Source organism: Desmodus rotundus, chromosome 10 (assembly GCF_022682495.2).
Source record: "Desmodus rotundus isolate HL8 chromosome 10, HLdesRot8A.1, whole genome shotgun sequence".
NCBI lineage: Eukaryota > Metazoa > Chordata > Mammalia > Chiroptera > Phyllostomidae > Desmodus > Desmodus rotundus.
The window spans coordinates 18,029,607-18,053,628 of record NC_071396.1 but is presented as its reverse complement, the minus strand read 5'-3'; the positions used below and the strand labels follow the sequence as shown (position 1 = coordinate 18,053,628).

Genomic DNA, 24,022 nt, shown 5'->3' with positions numbered 1-24,022 from the left:
GCTGCGTGTACCTTGCAACCATCCAGCAGAGCTCCAAGCTTCTGGCTGATAGCCCTCCCCACCCTGTGGCCCAGGGACAGCCCAACCCTGATGGCCCAGCTTGGCCACCCCATTCCCACTCCAACAGCCCCTCTGCTACACCCACGTCACAGTGTCACCGCGCACCTCGGAGAGGATATGCTGCTTGGTGATGCTGAGAGCAAACTTGTCACCCAACGTCTACCGCCCGCACTGACTAGCACAGTGAAGTCATCGTTGTTCACGCATGTGCACTCCAGTCCACTTTCCTTGGCTGCCAGGTTACGTCCATGTTGTGTAAATGGTTCTCTTTATATTAACAGTGTGGTAGGGACGGACAATAACAAATCATAAGAATGATTTTTAGATGGAAGCACAAATCTACCACAGGGAATTGAGGCTTCCTGATGGAAACCTTTCTTTTTTTTAGGTTGCTTTCATGGAAAACAGGCATGCTTTCACGCTAATTGCCCTACTGTTTATTTGTTATCATCTCTTCCTTTTTAACTTAAGAAATGCTATTCTTTTTTTAAGATTGTATTTATTTATCTTTAGAGAGAAGGGGAGGAGAAAGAGGGAGAGAGAAACATCAATGTGCGGTTGCCTCTCTTGCACCCCCTACTGGGGACCTGGCCTGCAACCCAGGCACGTGCCCTGATTGGGAATAGAACCAGCGACCCTTTGATTCGCAGGCCAGTGCTCAATCCACTGAACCACACCAGCCAGGGCCAAGAAAAGCTATTCTTATATTAATAACCCATTGTACATATTCATGGAACTTTAAAAAATGTTATTCAACAATAAAATTAATTATAGTTCAATGACAACTTACTTTTCATACAGTAGAAAATCCTAGGCTAAAGTAAATTAAACCTTAACCATTGGGGGGTAAGTCTCCTAAGGAGTTAGCTGTGATTAGCAACTACTTATTCTAGCACTTACAATTTAAGATTAGTCTTAGTAAAGGAAATGGTTAAAGAAGTAATTAAAGACTAAAATAGTTAGAGAAGCCCTTCAGAAAAAAAATACTAATGTAATTTTATAGTCTATTGTATCATCTATCATATCTATGATCTGGAATATTGCCCACAACCAGTGTGGCAAGTTCTAAAAAAATGAAAATTAAAAAGTATGTTTTAATATGTGTGTATTTTAATCTGCAAAGATCATGAATAATTATGTTAAGATTTATTCACTTCACATGTTTGTTGAGATTTTTCTGTGTGTGAAATCATGTGCTTGGTACTGGGGAGCTCACAGATCAGCGAGAGAGGCAGAAACAAACAGACACACCCCCCTGAAGCTAGGAAACTGCTGGGGACACAGTGAAGGGGGCACCTGCAAAGTGCTGTAGGGACAGAGGCCAGATAGTTCCTTCCTGGGTAGTCTCTGCCCACAGCGAGGCTTCTGACAGCAAAAGGAAGCAAAACCAAAATGAAAAGGCCCTGTCACTGGCAAAATGAGTGTAGTTGTGAAGTAACTGTGGGTGTCCGTGCAAGTTTTGATTAGTTGAAGTAGAAATCATCCTGTTGGGGTATAGGCACAAATGTATGACGCCAGTCAGTGTGGACACTGGGGACGCGTGTTAGCTGACATCAGGCAGCTTCCAGGCGTGACTGTCACCGACAGCGTGAGTTGACCTTGTATTTAACATGGAGAAAAAAGGTGAAAAAGCAAGGACTTCTCTTAAATAATAGATGATGGAGGTGGTGATGTTTTGCTTGTTTTCAGAGCCCCCTCTGACAGAGCCCCCAAACTCTGGGACACGCTGCCCGGGGAGCTGTTGCTCCCCCCGGGTCCTGGGGTGGCACCATTTCCTCACGGAAGGTCTGAAGTCTGTTTCACGTGCATTTCTACAGCTTCTCCTCCTTTGTCATTGCAGGCTGAACTCCATCGATGTGAAGTATCAGATGTGGAAACTTGGAGTGGTCTTCACTGACAACGTAAGCCCCTCCCTCCCTCCAGGCGCTGAGGCTGCCGTGCCTGCAGATGGGGGGACGCTACTCTCTCACGTTATTCAAAATCGGTCCATGCAATGGGGAGCCTAGCGGGGGAGACCCGCGGGACTAAATGGCTGATCAGTCCTCCTCTCCTTCCGTTTCTTTCAACAGCTGAAAGATATAAACAAGGATATATTTACACAAGAGCAGAATTGAGGTGAAGATTCATGCGTATTTTCATTTAGGTTTCAGTGGGCAATGGCATGTGTCTCACTTTGCAGATGTTAAAAAGAACATTCTAAACATATAAAAAACTTAACATTAATTGCGATAAATTTTAGTTTCTCCCAAATTGAATAAATTAAAGAATCAAGTTATTGTGTTGATCCTCCATTCATCCGGGAGCCTCCGAGCCTGTGAGATACGCGTAGTCCCACCACACACCCAAGTGCAGTGAGAAGGCTGCCGCTCACAGCCCTGTCCTGGCTTGCACTGTGGTGTCACATGTCTGATCCTTGGAGTTTTGAGTTGGAATAGCTGTAACTGTCGGTCGTTTGTTCCCGTTTGCTGGCTGTGGGCAGTGGCTGGAGAGAACCATGGGATGTGGCCGAATTGGTCAACTGGGAACGCTCCCTTGTCCCATGTCAGCTCTCCTCCTCCTGCTCCTCTCAGCCCTCTCACTGCCTCCCACTCCCCAGAACAGGAAGGCGCCCCAGCCTGCTGCTGCTCAGCCTGCTGCCTTCTCGCGCATGGTGCACAGCACATTTGGTCTTCAGATCTCTCTCTGATTTTAGCATTGACTTTTATAGCGGATGTGAGTTCCATTCTCCTGAAACTGGTGACGGGCTTCTCCTGCCTCCAGCCCTCCCCCGCCACCCACCCAGCCATGAGCCCAGGGGTCTTAGAGAACTGTCCTAAGAGCTCAAACCCAAAAGAACTGCCACCTGGTAGTAAGGTGTCCTGTAGCTGATTTCCCCTCTAACAGCAGAGGCAGTTCCCTGAGTAGAAAGGGAGCCTGGCCCTGTAACTAGAATTCTGTGACTGTAGTCTGAGAAGAGGAAGTGAAGGGAGGTCACGGTAGAATGTGGTCCGACCATGTGGCGCTGTCCGGGTTCTGCGTCCTGATGCATTTGCGCCCATCTTGTCTCCCCAGTCCTTCCTCTACCTTGCCTGGTACATGACCATGTCCATTCTTGGACACTACAACAACTTCTTCTTTGCTGCTCACCTTCTCGACATTGCTATGGGGTTCAAGACGCTGAGAACCATCTTGTCATCAGTAACTCACAATGGCAAGCAGGTAAGAGTTTATCTTTTCTTCTCCTGCAAAACTGAAAGGCAACAACATGCCAACAAAAATAAAACCAGACCTCATGATAATGATGCTGTTCAGTTTTAAAGATTTTTTTGAACAGAGGCTACGCACTGGTCCCTTGTAAACCAGGGGGTTGTTAGTTCCAGCGTCATCTACACCTACTTCTGAGTCTCGGTGACCGACTTGCAGTGCGACTCCACATAAGTTATTTAACTTTTTAAAAAATATTTTATGTATTTATTTTTAGAGAGGGGGACGGGAGGGAGAAAGAGAGGGAAACATCAATGTGTAGTTGCCTCTTGAGCGACCCCTAGTGGGGACCTGGCCCACAACCCAGGTCGATCCAGGGACCCTTTTGGTTCGCAGGCTGGCACTCAGTCCACTGAGCCACACCAGCCAGGGCTTATTTAATGTTTTTCAATCTCAACTCCCTCACTGTGTAAAATGAACACAGTAAGAGTCCTACCTTACAGGGGTTTTTTGAAATTTAAATAAAAACACCAATGTGGATGTTTTAACACAGGCCCTGGCACATACTGAGCTCTCGGGCGGAGTTACTTTGTTCCTGACCAGGGTCTGCCCCCTGCGGCAGTGTGGGGCACGCAAATGCAAGGCAGCAGCCTGACGCAGTGGGGGTGGTGTGAGGGAGCGTGGATGCTGTATTCCTAATTCAATTACATTAGTTAAAACTGGATGCTCATGGGCCCTTTTCTCCACTTTTATCTTGGACAAAAAGAACAGTAATGTTTCAAACTGGACAAGGTCATACTACCTGGAGGAGAAGTGGCTTAGTTCCAGCAAATCCACTCACGTTCTAATGGAGCCCAAGTGCAATGTCAATGCCTTTATTAGTAACTTAGTTTGGAGGCATGCATTTGCTGACTCATTATCCACCTATCAAGTGTCCTTGCGGAGGTAACACATTCTGTGTTGTTGAGAATAACTGAATCCTTCTTTTCCAGAATCCCATAATCCCGCATACTTTTAAGTCAGCGCTCCTCCAAAAATCCAGAACGGCATCCACAGTAAACTCACACGGTCAGGACCCTCAGTTTCCTACACTCCGGCACACTGCGCTCAGCCCTGTTGCTCTCATTTCCGAGACAGCGGGACGCCAGCTCAACAGCGGGAAGTCGGTCTGAGTCCCAGCGTATTTAAAGAACTGGAGGTGCCGAGTCTGAGGTGTACGTCACCTAAAAGCTCTGGCACCACTTAAAATTAGTTTCTAAACTTTGGTTGTGACCACTGCTTTACTTTTGGAAGAATCAATTTTTCATTTGCAGAAATATATCAAACTTAACAGTCCTTCTAGGTAAACATGCAGAGATTTTACAGAGGCTGTGTACTTAATTTAGAGACCTGACTTAAGCCCTTACTGAGATAACATGTCTTATCCAGATAGTTATGAAGTGATTTTTAAAAGACTGACTAAATGCCACCACAGTTGGGAACACGGGATCTGATGCCATCTGAGGAAGCAGACATGAAAATAACGCACTTCACTGTGTTTTGCACTCCTGTGACACAACCATACACACCTGTTCACCAACTTGGTGAAAGTCACATTTTAACATACATGTATTCTATAAAAGTAGAGTTGGAATTAAAGAAAGATCACACGGAGTTGGAAGGAGACTTTCTACACTGTTTCATGCAATTACACAGCGCAAACGACTGGTCTTTGTAATGGTGCTGGTTGTCAGCTCTTAAAGTCTCTTTCCCTTCGATTATTGCTTTTTGTTCACAAAGCAAGACGCCTCAGTTTCATTTTTTAATATTCATATGACACATGCTTCACAGTGTGTTTCTGGACGTCAGAGGCAATTCGCATTTCTCTTTGGTTTGAGGATATGATTAAAAGAAAAAATAATTTCTAATCTATCTTACTATCATAAAGTAAACAAGATCGTTGTAAAAGGGAATGTCAATCATTTAAAGGGATAGACCTCCTGAAAAGGAAGAGCCAATGTAGTACCTACTCCCAAATATTTAGATAGGAAAATGAACACTTTAAGCTGCTTTTTAATATTATTAATGTCAACTTAGATAGGGAATTAGAGTTTGCTTCTATTCCAGCTATAGTAGGCATTTATTAGCCAACTGAGTAGTCACGTTTCTCAGAAAATGGTCTGATGACCCGATAAGAACAAGTCCCCCAGGGTGATGGGAAAGGCCCTGCCTTGCCTGGGTCCGTTTCCCTCCAGCGGGGCATCCAGGTCTGTGTTGGGCCACCCCTCCCACATGGACGTCACACATGTTGTGTTTCTGACGCGTGGCCGATATCACCTTGCCTTGCAGCTTGTGTTAACCGTGGGCTTATTAGCCGTTGTTGTGTACCTGTACACTGTCGTGGCGTTCAACTTCTTCCGGAAATTCTACAATAAAAGTGAAGATGGCGACACCCCAGACATGAAATGTGATGACATGCTCACGGTAAGTCCATGCCCTGTGGTCTTGCGGGAGTGGAAAGTGCTTCTGCTCCTCGATCTGAGCGATTGGTGTGGTTCCTCTCTAACAGTGCAGAACAGGAAGTAGGGTCACAATTTTCACCTTTCATGACGTGGAAAGGACCGTTTCTGCTGGTTTTGTGCGTCTGCCTGTGCAGCCCAGTGACGGTGGGTTCCTGAGTGTGGCGTGAGCGGGCGAGGGTCCCCGTGAACCTTGTGCTCATATGTTCCTGGACAGCGGGTGAAGTTGTGGCCCATGAGAACATTTTGAAGCCTTAGTTACTCGTTCGTCTCAACAACTTTAACTGAAGTTAATAAAGTCCGAAAATATGTATCTTAGTAGAACTCTTTGTTTTTGCCTTTGTATTCAGTGCCCCAGCCAAGATTGCCTTCCCAGTCTCAGTCTGCAAATCAACAGGTGTCAGAGCTTTCACGTGGCTCCCTTACTGTTGTCCAAGCTGCCGCTCCCATGCTGGCAAATCGGAGCTGGGAGCTGGCCGCAGAGGAGGTCTGAGGTCAGGAGGGAGGCTCGACTAGGCCCGCACCTGCAGGTGCAGCAGCGCCTCCTTCGCTGAGCTCCCGGTCGGGACGCCTGCGTAATCGCGGTTGGTGCTGTTAGCGCCACGGCTGACACAGTCATGCCAAATTTCCTCTACAAAAAGGAAATATCCCAAAAGAGTAGCGAGAGAACTAACATTCCAGAGACCAGGCATTAAGACAGCTTTTGTACCAGAGAATCACAGATCAGTGGAACAGAACAGAGTATAGAAATAGGTTCAGATACACAAGGAAATTAAAAATATGATCGTGAAATGAAAAGTAACTCAATCATATTGCTACCACAGATAGACATGGCTTTGGGGAAGATTGATCAATGTAGTGGATCAACCTAGTTCTTTAAATCAAAATAAGTTATGAATGGAACAAATACTTTAATGCAGAAAAAAGGAAACAATAAAAGTTAGAACATAATTTGACCTTTGAAATAATTAAAGTAATAGTAACAATTTTTAAGTGGAGAAAGGCCTTTTTGGAGCATGACATAAAACCTTAGGACGATGAAAGAATAAAGAATTACTTTGAGAAGGAGCAACTGTAAGCAGCGTCTCAGACGAATGACAAACTAGGAAGAATGTAGGTAACACTGTAGCCGAGGGCTGGTGTCCTCAGTTTACAGGGCCCTTGTCACATCACTAAGAAATGAACAAGCCATTTGAAAAGGAACAAGTGTGTGGCCAGACAGCTCACAGCGAATCATCAGTCAGCTTATTAGTATGCTCAGCCTCTGTCGTAATTAGAGAAATGAAAATCCGAACTTTCACCTGTCGGGTTTGTAAATATTCAAGTTTGTTAATACCCAGGGTTGGTGAATTGATGGAAAAACCTAGCCCTTTCATGCCTACTTGTTGGAAATTTGAATGAACACTTTTAGAGAAATCTTACAGCGTCTGTCAAATTTTTAAGTGTACTTACCCGTTCACCTGTCAAGTTCCACTGCTCGTACTTGACCTAAATGCATATCACACACACGTCTATGTTCAAGGACGTGAGCGGCTGTCACAAATTATCAGTAGAGTCCTGATCGGATCAATCACGGTAAATCCCTAGAATGGAGAAGCATGAGGCTGTTTGAAAGTAAGACAAATCAACATGTTATATCTGAGTGGGGAGGCCGGACGCCAGACCCGGCACGGCACCGTGGTAGCATCCTGACTGTGTGAGACCCACGCACATGTGCGGCAGTGTGCGTAGCAGACACGCTGAAAGCACACACAGTTTTTCTGGAAGGAAACATAAGAAACTGCTAAGAAGGGTCCCTATGGGGTGAGGACCACCAGTCTGGGAGAGACAGGACTTGTCTCTCTAGTGGTGACCTCTACCAGAGTCCCTGACCTGCCACCCCTCCGGCTCCCCCACACCCCCTCCCACTCCAGGCCCAGGGGGAGGAGCCATTACAGGCCCTTCATCTCCCTTCTGTGAACTGCCTTTACTATCCCGTCTGTCTCCGTCTGTCTACCCATGACCTAAAGACGGGGTAGCCGCGGGCCAGCAGAGGGAGCACAGTGGGGAGTGGCAGGGGAGGGGGCGAGGAGCGACGCAGCGTGATCGAGGGGCTGGTCATGCTACTGCAGGGAGTTTCTCTCTCCAGGAGAGACGCCTGATGGTTGTAAATGTCACCGTCCATGGGCCTGCATCAGAAGGCTGTGCTGAGGCCACGCCCTCCCCGAGGGTGTGGTGCTCAATGACTTGTTCCAGCCTGGCAGGAAGTCTGGGTGACCTCAGATGGTGGAAGTCAGGGTCTGTGTCAGGTCGGGGGAGTGGTCTGTGACCTTAGTCCTGCCCACCGTGGGGAGCCGCCTGTGGGGCGCTGGGCTGGTCCTGACGTCAGGAGTCGATGCTGACTGTTGTCCTCGTGGCGTCAGGAGTCGATGCTGACTGTTGTCCTCGTGGCGTGCTTCGTTCCCACGGATTTCGTTCATTGGAAGAGCCCTGTGTTATTGAACCAGAGGAGGACCAGGAAGATGGCCGCTTCCCGGGCTGACTTTCCAGATCACCCGGGACATGAGGAGAGGGGAAGGAGGACCCCTGATGTCTCAGCTGTGGGCGCTCGACTGAGGGAGGGCCTGGGGTTTGTTCTGTCCGAGGGTGTCTGTCCCCGGGGACAAACTGCCGCTGGCCAGCTCTGTGGGTGCTGACATCTCTACGGGGCATGAGAAATATGCCCTCTGGCCGTGGGCTGGGCTGGGGCTGGAGGCACCGTCCGTGTGCAGCTGAGCTGTTCCTGCCGAGCAAGAAAACTCAGGTGCGAGACATCAGCTGCGTCTCACAGCTGTGCACTGGGCAGGTCACTGCACTGGGCAGGTCACCGCACCGGGCTGGCCACACCCAGCTGACTGTCCGCAAAGCAAAACATCAGAGGCCACAGGGCCTGGTTCACCTTGACAGTGACAGTGTCAGGTCTAACAACCCCCATCTTGTGAGGTTTGTTTTCAATTCCAGTTCACATTCAGTAGCGTTCTGTCACTTTTGGGTGTGCAGCTTAGTGGTTAGACGATCTCGCACGTTACAGAGTGTTTTCTCCAGTACTCCCAGTTCCCGCCTGGCCCCACACCTGGTTATAACACTAGGGACTACGTTCCACACGCTGAACTTTACGTCCCCATGACTATCCTGTACCTGTCCGTTGTACTTCTCAATCCTGTCACCCTTTTCGCTCGGTCCTCCCGCCACCCTCCCCCTGCCTCTGGCAGCCCTCACTGCTCTCTGTTGCTGTTCTAGTTGTGCTTTTATTTTGCTCTGTAGACTCCGTATATGAGTGGAGTTATAAGATATTTGTCGTTCTCTGTATGACTTATTTCACTCGGCACTTTTTTTCATTTCCATTTGCATGAAATATCTGTCTCCATCTCTTTACTTTCAGTCTCTGTGTCTTCTGTTCTGAGGTGAGTTTCTCATAGGCTGGTATCTGCATCTTGTTTGATTGGAGCCTTTAATCCATTCACATTTAAAGTGATTATTGATAGATGCCTATTTTTGCCATTTTCTTATACATATTTACACTCCTTTTTTGTTCTTCCTTTCTCCTTCTTAAAGAAGCCCCTTTGACACTTCCTGCAGTGCTGGCTTGGTGGCGAGGGACTCCTTTAGCTTCTTGTCTGGGAAGCTCCTTATCTTCCCACCCATTTTAAAGGATAGCCTTGCCGGGGAAGAGTAGTCTTGGTCTAAGAACCCCTATGTCTGCATCTTGTTAATGCCTGCGCAGCGAGGTTTTGAAAAGCCAGCCACATTGGAACTAGACTGGTCACTTACCGTCATACGCACGAAATTAGAGGCCCGCAGCCTGGCGTGGGAAGTGGCAGGTGTCATTTCAGTTCTCACCAGCCAACCCTCGCTTGGAGCCAGTCTCCTTTGCGTTTTCTCTCGCAGGCGAAGCCCAGCGTACTCACTGAGCTGGGCTTTTCTCACTCCTTGTATCCACAGCATCTTGAGTTGTCCTTGTTTCAGGCTGTTTCTTGGGGTCTCAAGGGACCTTGTAAGTTTCCACCCTGAGGTACTCATGCTGTACAGCAGGTGGCGCTGTTGCCACAGTTTTGCAGACTCCGTGACTCACAACTTCATTTCTTCCTTTCCTTCCTTATTTAGTTACTTAGGATCAGGGTGTTTTGAGCCTGGGAATCTAATTAAACCCACAGTATCCTGGTAGAATTTAAAGCTCATCTGGAGGATGGTAGGAGGAGAAAGTGAAAAATAATCTAAAGTTCTAAAACCCAAGACAAAAGCATATTGTAGCTGGAGAGCCACAGAGACTGACTCAGCATATGTAAGGGGTGTCCACCTCCAAAGGGGGGGGGTCTCACCTCCCTCACCTGGAGGAATCACCGGGGTCAGCTCTTGAGTCTGCTTGGGCCCGGGACCAGACGCTGCCGGGAAGATCTCAGGGTCTGCGTGTTTTGGAGAAAGCTTCCCAGGAGGCTGAGACAGACAGCACGGTCCCGGGAAGTGCGTGTCCGGTAATTGTTCCCAGTCACTTCAGTCACGCTGCCTCCCAGTAAGCGGTCTGTCTGTGCAGTTTGTCCTCCCTCACTCTCAGTTTCTGCGTCTCTTCTATCCTTTTTTCCAAGATCAGATCCTATAAAAATTTTCACTGACCTAGCGGAAACTGGCCATCCTCCTGTTTCCTCAAGGCAGCCAGGGAGCAGCTCAGGAGGGGTGGGGGAGGCCACAGCCTCCTAAGTCTGAGGAGCGAGTGGCGCTGTCCCCGACCTATGTAGCAGTGGTCCCCCCTTGCTTATACCGGATTCCGAAAAATGCCTTCTGCTATTCTCCAGCTCGAAGGCCCACGCCCAGTCCACTGAGCCACACAGCCAAGGCCCGTTCTGCAGCTTTTGTTACCAGGTTTAAGTTGGTTCTAGGAAAAGGAAGGTGGATGAGAGGATTTCTATTTTCGGAGTGGAATACTAGCCAATGGGTGGGCTGGCAGCCCCATTGTGGGGGGCGGCTGTTCACCCATTTAGCCACGTGCTCCTCACAGCCTTCTCCTGCGAGCTCTGGGAGACCCGGTAGTGGAGGGTGGGCTGGGGAGTCAAGATCCCACGGGCGAGTGCCAAGATCCCACGGGCGAGCGGTACATTCATTCTCTGAACACTGGTATTCTGTTGAACCTCAATATCAAGTCCACAAGACTGCGGCTCCCCTCTCAGCCTGGCCATCAGCCTGTGTCTGACATACAGTGGAACTCCTCCCTTGAAACCCTTAGAGCAGCCACAGAATGAAGGTGTGCAGGGACACAGGGTGTGGCCAGGTGTGGCGAGTGATGAGCAGAGAACTGCGAAGGTGACATGTTCACTTTAGCAATTTAGCTTCATCCCGTGGTCTTTTCTTCACCTCTACATCACAAACTAAAAGTGACTCATTTCTCCTGAGGACAGACTCACATTAACCAGGCTCCTAAGAGTTGGATGTAGGAGTCAGAATACCAACACGCTGCTTTTTAAGAGTCTGTGCAACAAGCCCACACATTCTCTTCCCTATAGAAGAACTCGATGTGGAAAGCTAAATTATAACTGAAAAGTCCTGGTCAGGAATTAGCAAGAGGAGTCAGCTGGATGGTCTTAGTCACATACATGCCTGGCAGGACACCCCAGGCCCACCATGGGTGTCGGTGCAGAAACCTGGGACCCGGAATGGGACCTCGGGCAGTGCTAAGCCAGGGCCAGGGGGGTTGTTCAAACTGTGTCCTCCACCCAAAGAGGGGACTGCAAGCACAGCAGAGCAGGTGACCAGTCAGGTGGCTTCTGTAGAGACTTAAGTAAAGACTAGGCGCCTGCAGTGGTAACGCTGCCCATTTCCTGTGGCCACGGTCGCATTCCTCGGAAGACAGGTTTGAAGAAAAACACATCACCCCCATTTTTCTTAATAAGAAATGCGGACAGTGAAAACAATCCCAACAGCATACAAGAGTGTACAGTGAAAATACGGTTTCTCCCCGCCCCCCCCCCCCGCAGGCTCCCTGCTAGTCGTTGACAGTGCTGTTGTAGAGGCACAGTTCTAATGCATTAATGTGTAATTTCTTTTTAAGGTGACTGTCTTCAAAGGTTACTTCCAGAGTCTGATTCAGTCAGTGCTACAGGGAATCTGAGTGTTCAGGTCTCCAGGAGTCCTGGGTGTGGAGTCAGGTCCAGGCACCCGACTCCCTGGCCCTCTGTGGGCGGGACCCCATCCAGCTCAGGGCAGTGGGCAGGGGCAGAGCTGCCCCACGACCCTCATTGTCCACCGTGTGCCCGACGGACAAGCCTCTTTTCTGAGTGACGCAATCTTTATTGATTATGCTCACTAATTCCGGGCGTTTGGACTCTTCCTCGTCTGTCAGTGTGTAGCTGTTGGGCCCTGAGCATCTGGGAGTCACCTTGCCACCTGCTCTTGGCCCACACTTTCTCCGTGAGGTGACCCTTACCCTTGAGGCTGTGAGGTCTGCTCACTCCTCACTGTTCCCTCGTGTGCCCCACGCTGTCTTAGGCTCTGACGGTCCAGCTGTGACCACAGAGATTCCTGTTGCTATGGAGGTGGTCCTCGTGGACAGATGGGAAAACGTGGAACAGAGAGGTGGGGCACAGAGGTCTGGGATTCAGGAAAGAGACCCAAGGTGTAAGGAGAAAAATTTTTAAGTACTTGACACAGAAATGATCATTAAGCATGAAACTGGAAGCTCTCCAGTGGAAGGTCGTAAAAGAAAAGAGGCCGAGAACCCAGTCCTGGGCGAGAGCTCACGAGGAGGTGGGGGCCCGAGGCAGGCTGGCTGCGGAGGCTCTGGAGGGAGGGGCCGGAGATGGAGAAGTGGGTGGGTGTCTCAGCCTCTAGCCTGCAGGCCCTGGTCACTGCAGAGGGCAGAGCGCTCGGGGGAGAACAGGTGGGTGGCTGTGCTGTGCAGTCAGTGTCCGGAACTGTCTTGGCTCCAGGGAGGGGGTTTGATTGAGGGTCTAAAGGGCAAGTAGGAGTTGGGTAAGGGCCGAAAAGGTGCTGCATGAGGAGGGGAACGTGCCAGTGAGGGCCTAGAGTCAGAACGTCGGCCTCGAGGAGGCGCGAGTCCAGCAGACAGCAATGCTGTGATCTGGATGGTCCGCATGGAGGGAGACGTGCGGCTGTGGGGGAGCCTGAGCCGGAGGGCCGGACTTGTCCTGAGCAGAGGAAAGTGGGGTGCACTGAGCCAGCAGCTCTCTGCCCAGTGCGGCTTTGCCCCCAGGGCACCCTTGGCAATGTCCGTCCCATTTTGGTTGTCTGCTGGATGTGGTCCTATTGGCCTCTGGTGGGGAGAGCCCAGAGATCCTTCCAAAACCCCTACAGTGCACAGGGCAGAACCTGCAGCATGGAATTGTCCAGCTGGAAATATGAGCAGCACCCGGAAGGGCCGAGGACCCTCCCCAGAGCTCTCTGCGTTCCCTTTATCTATGGTGGACGCCAGCGCCTCTGCTCCCTGTGGGCCGCTGCTGCAGGGGTCAGGGGGGCTCACCCAGGGAGCAGCTGCTTCCCTCTGTGTGTCCTCTTTGTTCCAGCTGCTGGAATAGGAGAATATTCCGGCATCATACTCATATGAGACAGATGAGGGGACGGCTCGTGTTCCTGAGTCTGGTTTTTTTTAGCTCTTTCTAGTTTTTCTTGTTAAATATTGGGTTCTTATATGCCCTTTGCTATATGTCTGTTATACTAAAATAATTGAGCAATGCGGTTAAATGTAGTTTGGTGTTCCTCCATGTGATGTTGAAGGATTGCCTCCTGCCAGATGCTAGTGAGGTATTTCTCAGGTCTGCGGGGTGTGGCAGGTGCGAACCAGGACGGCAGAGTGTGCATCGAGGCTGCATACACTGAAAGAAGCAGGGGGCCAGAACGCTGACCCCGACCCCGGCCCTCCCGGCTCCCTGGGTGAGGGGCAGGAACTGAGAGCCCGAATCTGCGGAATGTGGGAGTCACCTGGCCCCACCCCCAGCACGTGGCTGTCTCTCTCCTGCAGTGCTACATGTTCCACATGTATGTGGGCGTGCGTGCCGGAGGGGGCATTGGCGACGAGATCGAAGACCCCGCAGGTGACGAGTATGAGATCTATCGGATCATCTTCGACATCACCTTCTTCTTCTTCGTCATCGTCATCCTCCTGGCCATAATACAAGGTAACGGCTCCTCACAGGCACCAGAAGAGCTAGAATCTGAGCCACACAGTGTCCCCAACCACAAAGGCAGGGTGAGAATGTCAGGTGCTTTCTGGGAGAGTCAAATGAAGCTTTTCCTTCAGAATCTCTCCCTAGACATCTGCGGAGGGAGAAACAGAAGCGTGGGGTCCCTCGGGGCCCTGGGGGAGGTGGGCCCACTGATGCCAACAGCTTTGCAACTCTGGAGGGGAGCCGGTGAACCTCTGCGGGGTCTACCAGACAGAAATTACAACAGTGTCTGAGCTGCAGGTTGTTGAAGAGCTTTTAAAGAAACAATGCCCATTTGGTGAGCCCTGAGGGACAGTGGTGTGACTCACACTTGAGGGAAATGAGCCCCAATAGGTCTAGGTACCCGGGCCCATAGGACTCAGAACCCTCACGAGTGGCCAAGTGCCACCCAGACCCCAGGCCCCACGGAGTGTGGTGGTTTTCTCTCTCAGAAAACACTCTTCACCTTTTTCTGCTCGCTCCTTTATCCTGGCTCGAATTAAACGTCTGTAAATGTGATATTATCTCTAAGTTCTACAGGTGTAAAGTGATACTTTTTTTTAGTAAAGTCCAGGAATGGCTTAAGGGACTCATAGTCCATCCTTCACACCACTGTGGGTGTGGCCAGTTACCGGTAACCTGCTTTCAGTGCGGGCAGAGCCCCAAACCCTGGGAAGGCAGTGCACAGCCGCGTCCCCCTGGAGAGAGGCGGCTGGGGTCTGGAGAGTTTCTTTATGAGGAACTAGGGGAAGAAGGGTTTGAGGCAAGTCCCTCCCGGGTAGGGTAACGTGGCCCTGCTGCCGCAGGGAAATTGTGTTACTGCAGTTCTCTGTGCCTTCCAGCACGGGTCTCAGCTGCCGTTTCGCAGCACGAACTCGGTTGTAACACAGCCCGCATTTGCCGAGTTAACTGAGGGTTCCTCCTGCCTGTCACCTCATTTTTAACCCCTTTCAGGGGGTGTCGGCCCGTAACTGCACCCATCTCTGCCCCAGGGAGCGGCCCAGCCCTGGCGGGAGCGCGGGACATGTGCACAGTACTCCCCGCTTCTGAGCGCTGCCTGGTGTGGCTGCACCTTTCCCTTCCTTGGCGGGGTCTGCGAATGTAATTATGATTCTCTGGTTGATAGAGACTAAATCGTGTTTTCATTTAATGCCAGGTTTAATTATTGATGCGTTTGGAGAACTAAGAGACCAACAGGAACAAGTGAAGGAAGACATGGAGGTCAGTCCCTGTTTCTGACTCACCTGGGGATGAAAGCACCCCTTGCCCCACCGCCTCTGTCACAGCCTTTGCATGTGTGAGGGGACAGGTGTGGCGTCCTCGGGCTGCTGGCACCTGGCTGCACACCCCGTGGAGCCGTGTGCTGGGCTGAGAGCTGGGGACCCTGGGTCTGTGCCGACAGCCATGTAGCACCGTCCCCCGCTCAGGGACAGAAGTCCGTGTTCAGAACGATGGCTTCCCTGACAGAGTGAGCAGGTGACCGCAGAGCACGGGGACCCTTGCAGGAGGAAGCCCTGAGAGCGGGGGTCTAACTTCTCTGGGGTGATCAGGGGGTCCCTCCGGAATGGACCCCAGGCTGAGTCCTGAAGATCTCAGAGCTTTGGCTCCGAGGGAGAGAGCAGGCCAGTCTGGGCAGCGTCCGTGCCTGCCATCCCACCAGGCAGGTCACCAGGGCCCTGTCCCCGGTGGGTTCTGTGAGAATGTCACCCTCAGAGTTACATGTCCCAAAACTCAGGTGTTAGGGAGGTTGATACGCAAGTTTTTTCTTGGAAGCTTAAGTGGTTCGGGATGAGTTATTACACCCTGGTGATGGGCTGGGGAGGGCGAGGCCCGCTCACTGGCAGATGTTGGCAGGGGAAACGGTCTGTGGGGTGTAAGAGAGGGGCTCGCACAGGGCAGTGCTGCGCAGTTGGACTGACACTTTAACAGGTAACTACGGTCTAAAACAGGGAGCAAACTAGCGGGTGGCAAGACCAGGGGCAGAGCACTGGCTGTCAGCATTTTCTAGGCAAGGGAGTGTGAGGTTGTTGCTAAGAAAAGCCCTTAAGGAATTGGCATGAGGAGACCTGGCAGCTGGCCGGGTGCAGAGGATGAAGAGTTTGGAGCAAAAAGGGGTAAGCCCCAGTTTCCAGGTGAGCCCCCAAGGGTGCAGCTCAGGGACACCAGAGTGACTGAGAGGTGATGCAGAGGAGAGCAGGGCCGGGGACAGCTGCTCCATGGGCCCCGGGGGTGTGCAGACCTGGTAGCTGAGTGTCAGCAGCCGCTGCTCAGTGACTCAGAGAACTTCGTAAATTATCAACTGTGGGCCCTGGGATCCAGGCCCATGGAGGCCTGGGAACTAGGCCTCCAGGGGCATGAAAGGGCATCCGCTGTGCAGGGAGCTGAGCCTCTGCGGCCACCTGAGGACAAGCGTGAGGATGCCCTGAGTCGGCACATGGGCTGCCCTAACACTGGACGCAAGGCCTGCTGTCCTTGGGCTCTGTGTGGAAGGCCCGGCCAGCACTGCTCTGCAAGCCACGTGCAGAGGGGCATGGTTGGGATGGGGGCAGAAGGAACAGGCACCCCTTTCCTGGCACTGGACCTTGTCACTGTGCATGTCCACTGGTGAACCATGTGCCCAGCACAGTGCCTAGCACATGGCAGCCGTCTCGGAGTTGGAGACTGACGCTGACCCCAAGGGAGGTCATCTGTCCCTTCCCCCTTGTCATCAGACTCGGTCCAGGTGGGTACCGGGTTCCCAGATTCAGGGGAGAGCATGTGCCGTCTTGCCCAGGTCACCTGACTCATTGGCATGAGCAGGCGTGACCCCTGAGCGTGGTGTTCTCACCTCAGCTGGAGAAAATAAGGAAACACACACACTGCCCCTCAGCCATCAGTTCTGTGCTCTTCCCACCCTGTTGCTGCTGGCTCCCACTCACCTGCGTGGGTAGCCCACAGCCAGGCACAGGGCGGCACAGAGGCGTCGGTGTGCGGGTGCCTGGACCCTGCTGTGCTGCTCTTTGAATATACGGAGGGAATGAGGCAGCTGCTGTAGTGGTGCATTGTGTCCTTTCGTCCTGCTTTCTGAACTCTGACATTCTGATATGTCCTTTGTCTTCTAGACCAAATGCTTCATCTGTGGGATAGGCAATGATTACTTCGACACGGTGCCACACGGCTTCGAAACCCACACCTTACAGGAGCACAACTTGGCCAATTACCTGTGAGTGTGCCTGTGCCGCCTCTCTGCCTCTCCCCACACCCCCTGACCCGACAGCTGGCTTCACACGCCTCTGAGAGGGGGGCTCGCGGCGGGATCCTCCCCCGCGGCGGGATCCTCCCCCCTCAGGAGCAGGTGCACTGCGGAGAGGAAGCCACAGTCTGCCCGGCAAACAGTTCCTTCTAGAATGGGGCCTGGACGATGGGCAGGCTGAACAGGAAGGGAGCTCAGCCCTGGGAGAGCACAGCCAGCCATTGCCCGTTGCCATAGGAACCCTCCGGCTGCTTCTGGGAGATAGGACCTCCCTCTGAGTGCCCACAGATCTCATAGGCACCATCAGAAACGGTGAACATTGCTTTCAGAAATGGAAATCTGGCTGTACTCAGGGCCCGCTCTAACTGAATCTGGTAAAAGGTTACTCTTTGTCAGTGTCTGCCCCAATGTTAACATCAAGCAGAAGAGAGGCAGGCTAGCCAGAACGGCGGGCCCTGGAAGGCACAGCAGTGCCACCTGGCACTTCGGCTCACACTTTCAATCCCTGATGTCGCAGACGGGCTGTGATTCCTGCCCTGTGAGTAAACGCTGACACAGCCCAGGTGGGGTGGCCACCGACCTGCCCGGCGCTCCTGAGGTGCGGCTGTCTCTGTGCACACGGTGCAGCTGCTTTGAAAATGTATTTTTAAAGGAGGCCAAGCTCTCTATCCTCGTGGCATTTAGTTTTTGACCCATTTCTTTGTCCTCATACCGGCGCGAACAGTTAGCCCACAGCGGGCTCGGGATGCAGTCCCACACAGCCCGTTCTGATGAGTCTCTCTCTCTCTGCAGGTTTTTTCTGATGTATCTCATAAATAAAGACGAAACGGAGCACACAGGACAGGTGGGTGCACGGGGCAGGTCCTGAAGGAGTGATGGGAAGGGGGTGCCGCCCGTGGAACAAAACGCGTGCATCAGACGTTAACACGGGGTTGCCTTCAGATTCTAGTCGTCACATCTCAACACGAAGTTCCTGTTATCCTGGATGAGTGTGCAAAGCTTACCTTTGTCGAAAAGGAGAAGTGCACATAAACATAAACTTTTGTCAGCTGAAAATGCTAAGTTTGGGTTTCGATCATTATAATGTGCTTGATTTCTTAATCAGATAGAAGATGATTTCAAATGAACATTAACCCACAGTATTATGGTCATTTAAAATATTTGCATATTACGTGTGTAAGGTTGTTTTTAAACTATTTGAAATTCTTTTTTAATTTTATTTTTAAAAATTTTTAAATTACAGTTGACATATATTATGATATTTGATATTTTCAGGTAACTTACCTCACACCTGTCTGACACCACGTGTAGTTGTTAGAACACCATTGACTATATTGCCTACGCTGTACTTTACATCCCCATGACTATCCCGTAACAACCAATTGGTGCTTCTTAATCCCTTTGCCTTTTCCACCCATCCCCCACCCCCCACCCTCCCTCCCATCTGGCAACTGTCAAAATGTTCTCTTTACCTATGAGTCTGTTTCTGTTTTGCCTATTTGTTCATTTTGTTTTTTAGATTGAATTGTTGATAGATAATGTATTTATTGCCATTTTAGTTTTTGACCCATTTCTTTGTCCTCATACCGGCGTGAACAGTTAGCCCACTAAATTGTTCCTATTTTTATCTTCTTTATTTTTCTTCTTCTTAAAGAAGACCCTTTAACATTTCATATAATGCTGGTTTGGCAGTGATGGACTCCTTTAGCTTCTTCTTGTCTAGGAAGCACTTTATCTGCTCTCCCATTCTAAATGATAGCTTTGCTGGGTAGAGCAATCTTGGATGTAGGTCCCTGCTTTTCATGATTTTGAACATTTCTTACCAATCCCTTCTGGCTTGCAAATATCTATTAAGAAATTAGCCCTGGCTGGTGTGGCTCAGTGGATTGAGCATGGGCCTGTGAACCAAAGGGCTGCAGGTTCGATTCCCAGTCCGAGCACATGCCTGGACTGTGGGCCAGGTCCCCATTAGGGGGTGCTAGAGAGGCAACCACACATTGATGTTTCCCTCCCTTTCTTTCTCCTTCCCTTCCCTTCTCTCTAAAAAAAAATCTTAAAAAAAAAAAAGAAATTAGCTGACAGTTTTATGGGAGATCCCTTGTAGGTAACTGCTTTTCTCTTGCTGCTTTTAAGACTGTCTTTGCTGTGTCTTGGTGTGGGCCTCTTTGGGTTCATTTTGTTTGGGAGTCTCTGTACTTCCTGGACTTGCCTATTTCCTTCACCAAGTTAGGGAAGTTTTCTGTCACTATTTTCTCAAATAGGCTTTCAATTTCTTGCTCACTCTCCTGCTTCTGACATCTCCATGATGTGAATGTTGGCATGCTTGAAGTTATCCCAAAGGCTCTTTATGTTATCCTCACTTTTTTTGATTCTTTTTTCTTTTTGCTATTCAGATTGGGTGTTTTCTGCTTCCTTATCTTCCAAATCTCTGATTTGACCCTCTGCTTCATCTACTCCACTGTTGATTCCCTGTAATGTATTCATCTCAGTTCATGTATTCTTCCTTTCTGACTGGTTCTTTTCTTTGTTTTCTATTTCTGTTTGCATGTTTCGTTTCTCTTTGTTGAAGTTGTCAGCAGTTCATCTACTTTTCCCCCGAGTTCATCGAGCAAGAACCTTATAACCAGTGGTTTGAACTCTGCATCTAAGTAGATTGCTTGTCTCCATTTTCTTGTTTTCTGTAGTTTTGTTGTGTTCTTTCAGTCAGGACAGGTTTCTCTGTCTGCTCATTTTGGCAGCCTCCCTGTGTTTGTTCCTGTGTATTGGTCCCCTTCCATGTCCCCTGGCTTGGTAGAGTGGCCTTACATAATAAGTGATCTGTAGGGTCCACTAATACAGCCTCCCTGATCACCCGAGCTGGGCCTTGGAGGTGCACCCCCCATGTGGGCCGTGTGCACCCTCCTCTTGTAGTTTAGCCTTGACTGCTGTTGGCAGGTCAATGGGAGGGATTTACCCCCAGGCCGATGAGCTGCAAGGACTGGTTGTGAACGCTGACCTCCCACCGCCGTGGAGGATCAGCTGTGCAGGGTCTTACCGCTCAGAGCAGGACTTCCTTCAGCGGGACTCTGGTGCCTGCTGAGTCTGCCCCTTGAGTGTGTCCGTTGTGGGTGTGGTTGGGTGGTGCTTCGGTGTGGTCTGAAGGTGTCCACCTGGTATGCTGGCTCTGGGGCCTCCCCTGTTCCCTGCCTGGGGCCACTGGGCATGTGCCACGATGTGGTCTGCAGACGGCTGCTACTTGTGCTGGGCTTGGAGGTGCCCGGGAGAGACCAAGCTGTGAACCAAGGCCGGCTGCTGCTAGTGACAGGCCTGAGGCCACTTAGCAAGAGGCACGGGGCACGTTGAGGCCAGATGCTGCTTGTTTGAGAGATTTTAGGAAAATCTGAAGTGCGAGCTGGGACAGGCCATTTGTATGGAAAAGCCACTGGAAGCAGCTTGAGTGGGACGGAAAGTTGGGTGGGGTGCATTCTCAGGGAATCACCAGGGCGGGGCAAACAGTGTGAGCCAGGTCAGTGGAGTCTCAGATATGGCCCCCCACTGCTGTCTCTGGTGGGGGGGAGGGAGCATCAAAGGAACAACGGCCCCTGCCAGCCCTTCCCTCTGGGAGAAGCTATCCCCCTGCTGTCAACCAGATGCCAGACAATTCAGTTCCTCCTCATGTGTCTCTGGAGCCTTTGGAGCTGCTGTTCCCCCAGCGCTGGGGCTCACAGAGACTGAGCTGAGTTAAGTCCATGCGGTTAAGTTCCATGAGTTAAGTTCCACCCTTGAAGAGGAACTGCCTGGGACTCCAGATGCCTCCATGTCCCTCAGCCTCAGTCCCCACTGTTTTTTTTTTTTTTTAATTGATTTTTAGAGAGAAGGAGAGGAAGAGAGAAACATCTGTTTGTGTTCCACTTATGTATTCATTAGTTGCTGCTTGTATGTGCCCTGACTGAGGAACAAACCCACAACCTTGGCCTATCAGCACGATGCCCTGACCAGCTGAGTACTGGGCCAGGATCCATCCCCACTGGTTTTCACAGCCAGAAGTTGTGGGGACTTCTCTTCCTGGCACTGGAACCTGGGCTGGGAGGCCTGGTGGGGGGCTGGGACCCCTTGATCCGCAGGGGTACCTCTGCAGCCAAGATATCCCTCTTGATTTTTATCCACACTTACATGGGTGTGGGACCAGCCGGCGCTGCATCTCTGCCCCTCCTACCTGTCTCCCTGTGGCTTCCTAGTTGTAGGACTTCCCTTCAGCCAAATTTCAGGCAGTTCTGAATGACGGTTATTCTGTAGTTCAGTTGTAATTTTGATGTGGGTAATACTTGAGATTCTCCACAAAATTCACTTCTAACTGTTAATGATATGAATTTGAAGGATTCATGTATTTTTAAAACCCTTGGAATCATGTACCAGAAATGGGTTTTTTCGTTGTTACGTTATGGTCAGGGTGAAAATTATTTGTTTATTACTAAAAACACGTGAGGCCTGGCACAATTAGGAATGACCTAAATGAACTGGGGCCTCTCCGGGGGCATCCGTGCGCGTGCGCGTGGCTATGTCATATGTGTAACAACCAGTGTGAGCTCCTAGCTTACGTTTGGTGGGGACACACAGATGTCGGGGAAGGCACGATATTAAGACATTATCTTTACTTTACAGGAGTCTTACGTCTGGAAGATGTATCAGGAAAGATGCTGGGAGTTTTTCCCCGCAGGGGACTGTTTCCGGAAACAGTACGAAGACCAGCTGAATTAATGCAGCCCCAGATCACCTCTGAAGCCCGAGCTCTCACTCCCTCTGTCGTGCTCCCTGGCCCTGATGCTCTGACACTCTCTGTCTCTCACTCTCTCTCACAAACATCCTGCTGATTTGGTGACGTGCCCGCCCTCCATGCTTCCTGGGAGCAGTGAAGCTGTGCTTCTGAAGACCTGACCGGGCTTCCCCCCACCTCGTGTGTTTTCGTTGAGAATAAAGACTAAAGAATAATCTAAACTCACATGCAGACAACGTGGGAACTCTGGAAGGAAAGCCATTCTGGATGCTCAGTCGGAACGCGGACAGACGTCCTTCTGAGATGCCTGGAGTCTGGAAAGGCGGGAGCGCCGCAGAGGAGCAGCCACGCCCATCGGCCTCTTCATACGTCCATCCGGGAAGGGACTCCGAGGGCCCGCGCACCCGCCGCAGGGTGCCGGGTGCCGTGCGAAGGGAAATAGTGCCTTACTCTGTGTGGGTTGAGCTATGCAGAAGACACGTGCATGAACACATCCTTATTTTCTTTAGGTCCACTGGTTTTTTTAGGTTGATTTTTGTGAATTTTTTTCCCTTTCCCTTTTTCTTTGGTGGGGGAGGGTAAGAAAAGCAGTTTGTGCACTTTTCAAAGAGACAGGTGGCCCATCTCAGGACACAGGGCTCTTCTCATCTGCTGAATTCACACGCGCCCTCCCCACCTGCTCCCGCGCTCATTTTGGTGACACTCGATGCAACCCTGCAACTCTGTGAAATCTTTGATGACACAAAGGACTGCAAAAAACACTCTTTCAAAAGAAATAACTCACTGCATGTCTATTATGCAAGTTTACGCGAACAGAGAAAACCCAAACAGCAAGCCAACCCCCGTGAGAGAATGTCCACGCCAACCGTCCATAGTACCAAGTGCTGTGGGCTGGCTCCACCATGCCTGGGGCCAGCGTCATCCACTGACCACCCCACCCCTGCGAGCCTGGTGTCGTCCTGGGTTACTCTCTCCGTTCCGCCACCTGTGACCAGCTGTTGAGTAAGGACCTCTCGTCCAGCCATTTTTTAATATCGACGCTGAAGCAATATCCATTCAGGGAGTTAATCAGTTGCATCAAAAAACACAGATGATAAGATCAGTCTCTCCATTTTGAGTTCTTTTAAATGTAATGCTGATCTTTACAAATAAAAAAAGGCAGATTCAGAATGGAAGCAAGGTCATTTTGCAAACATTGGAGCTCTTTTATTACAAGTCTGCTTGTTAATTTTAGAATTGTAAAACTGCTCTGATTAAACTATTTAACTAACTTGCTCACCCTCTTCTTTCTCCGTTTCACTTATAACTGGGGCGCGTCCTAAAATGCTGAGCACTGAATGTGAGGGGACTCGGGACTGTCCAGCGCTGTCCCCCCGTCACCCCGGTCAGGCTGCCTTGCACCTGGGCAGGTGTGCTGCATTTATGACTTCGGGGCCTCGGAATTAGCAGGCATTCTGCATCACCTGCCCCACCCTATCATCTCCCTGTTTTGGGGTCATCTAGAGTTCTTGAAAACTGCAAATGACAGAAAAATAACTGTCTCCCCAATTGTTCAATTTTTATACAGCTGTCAGCCTGGAAAGCTCGGGGCAGATTCCCTTTCCTGTAAGAACAGGGGTCTGTTTTCTGAGGTAACTAGCGAGTGGCTCGTTAAACACTCAAATGCTACTCTATGTTTGCTGGGTGCCATTTGTCATTTCTCAGCCGATCAGCATGACACCAGAGCTAGTGCCTGGATTTCGCATTTATCTTTTGGTATCATTTTTATTGGGCAGAAGGAATCAATATGGCCGCCCTTGGAATCTCCGAGCTTGCTCAAGGAAGTGATCTCGTATTCTGAGGAGTTTGAGTAAAATAAATCAGGTCAGCTCCATGGCACATCAAAGAGCACGTTCTGCTTTGCCAAGATACACTGCAGAGGAAGCGTACGGTGGCGAGGAATCAATAGTTTTTAGGACATAAAACTGGACAGATCTGGGTCTTCCAATTTATAATGTCGCAGTCAGAGCTGACAGGAGACAACAGTTGGGAGGTGATCAAAGAAATGCCCAGTGTGCCCCGGACTTTGCAGACTCTTGTAGCCTCTCCTGATGGGTGACTCTGGCTTTGAGTCCTGGGAGGTGACAGA

The 24,022-nt window shown here is 50.4% G+C and overlaps 1 protein-coding gene across 7 annotated transcripts in view; it reads left to right on the top strand.

Annotated features, from left to right (window-relative positions):
• Positions 1–23,163, top strand: part of RYR2 (ryanodine receptor 2) — a 522,347-nt gene extending 499,184 nt beyond the window's left edge. For all 7 annotated transcript variants that reach the window (XM_071219601.1, XM_071219596.1, XM_071219600.1 and 4 more), the window contains 8 exons: positions 1,901–1,961; positions 3,112–3,258; positions 5,572–5,706; positions 13,726–13,882; positions 15,066–15,130; positions 17,011–17,111; positions 17,934–17,985; positions 21,783–23,163. In XM_071219601.1, the coding sequence (XP_071075702.1) occupies positions 1,901–1,961; positions 3,112–3,258; positions 5,572–5,706; positions 13,726–13,882; positions 15,066–15,130; positions 17,011–17,111; positions 17,934–17,985; positions 21,783–21,878 (814 nt within the window). In that variant the 3' untranslated portion in view covers positions 21,879–23,163. The remainder of the gene's footprint in view (positions 1–1,900; positions 1,962–3,111; positions 3,259–5,571; positions 5,707–13,725; positions 13,883–15,065; positions 15,131–17,010; positions 17,112–17,933; positions 17,986–21,782) is intronic.
• The last annotated feature ends 859 nt before the right edge of the window (positions 23,164–24,022 follow it).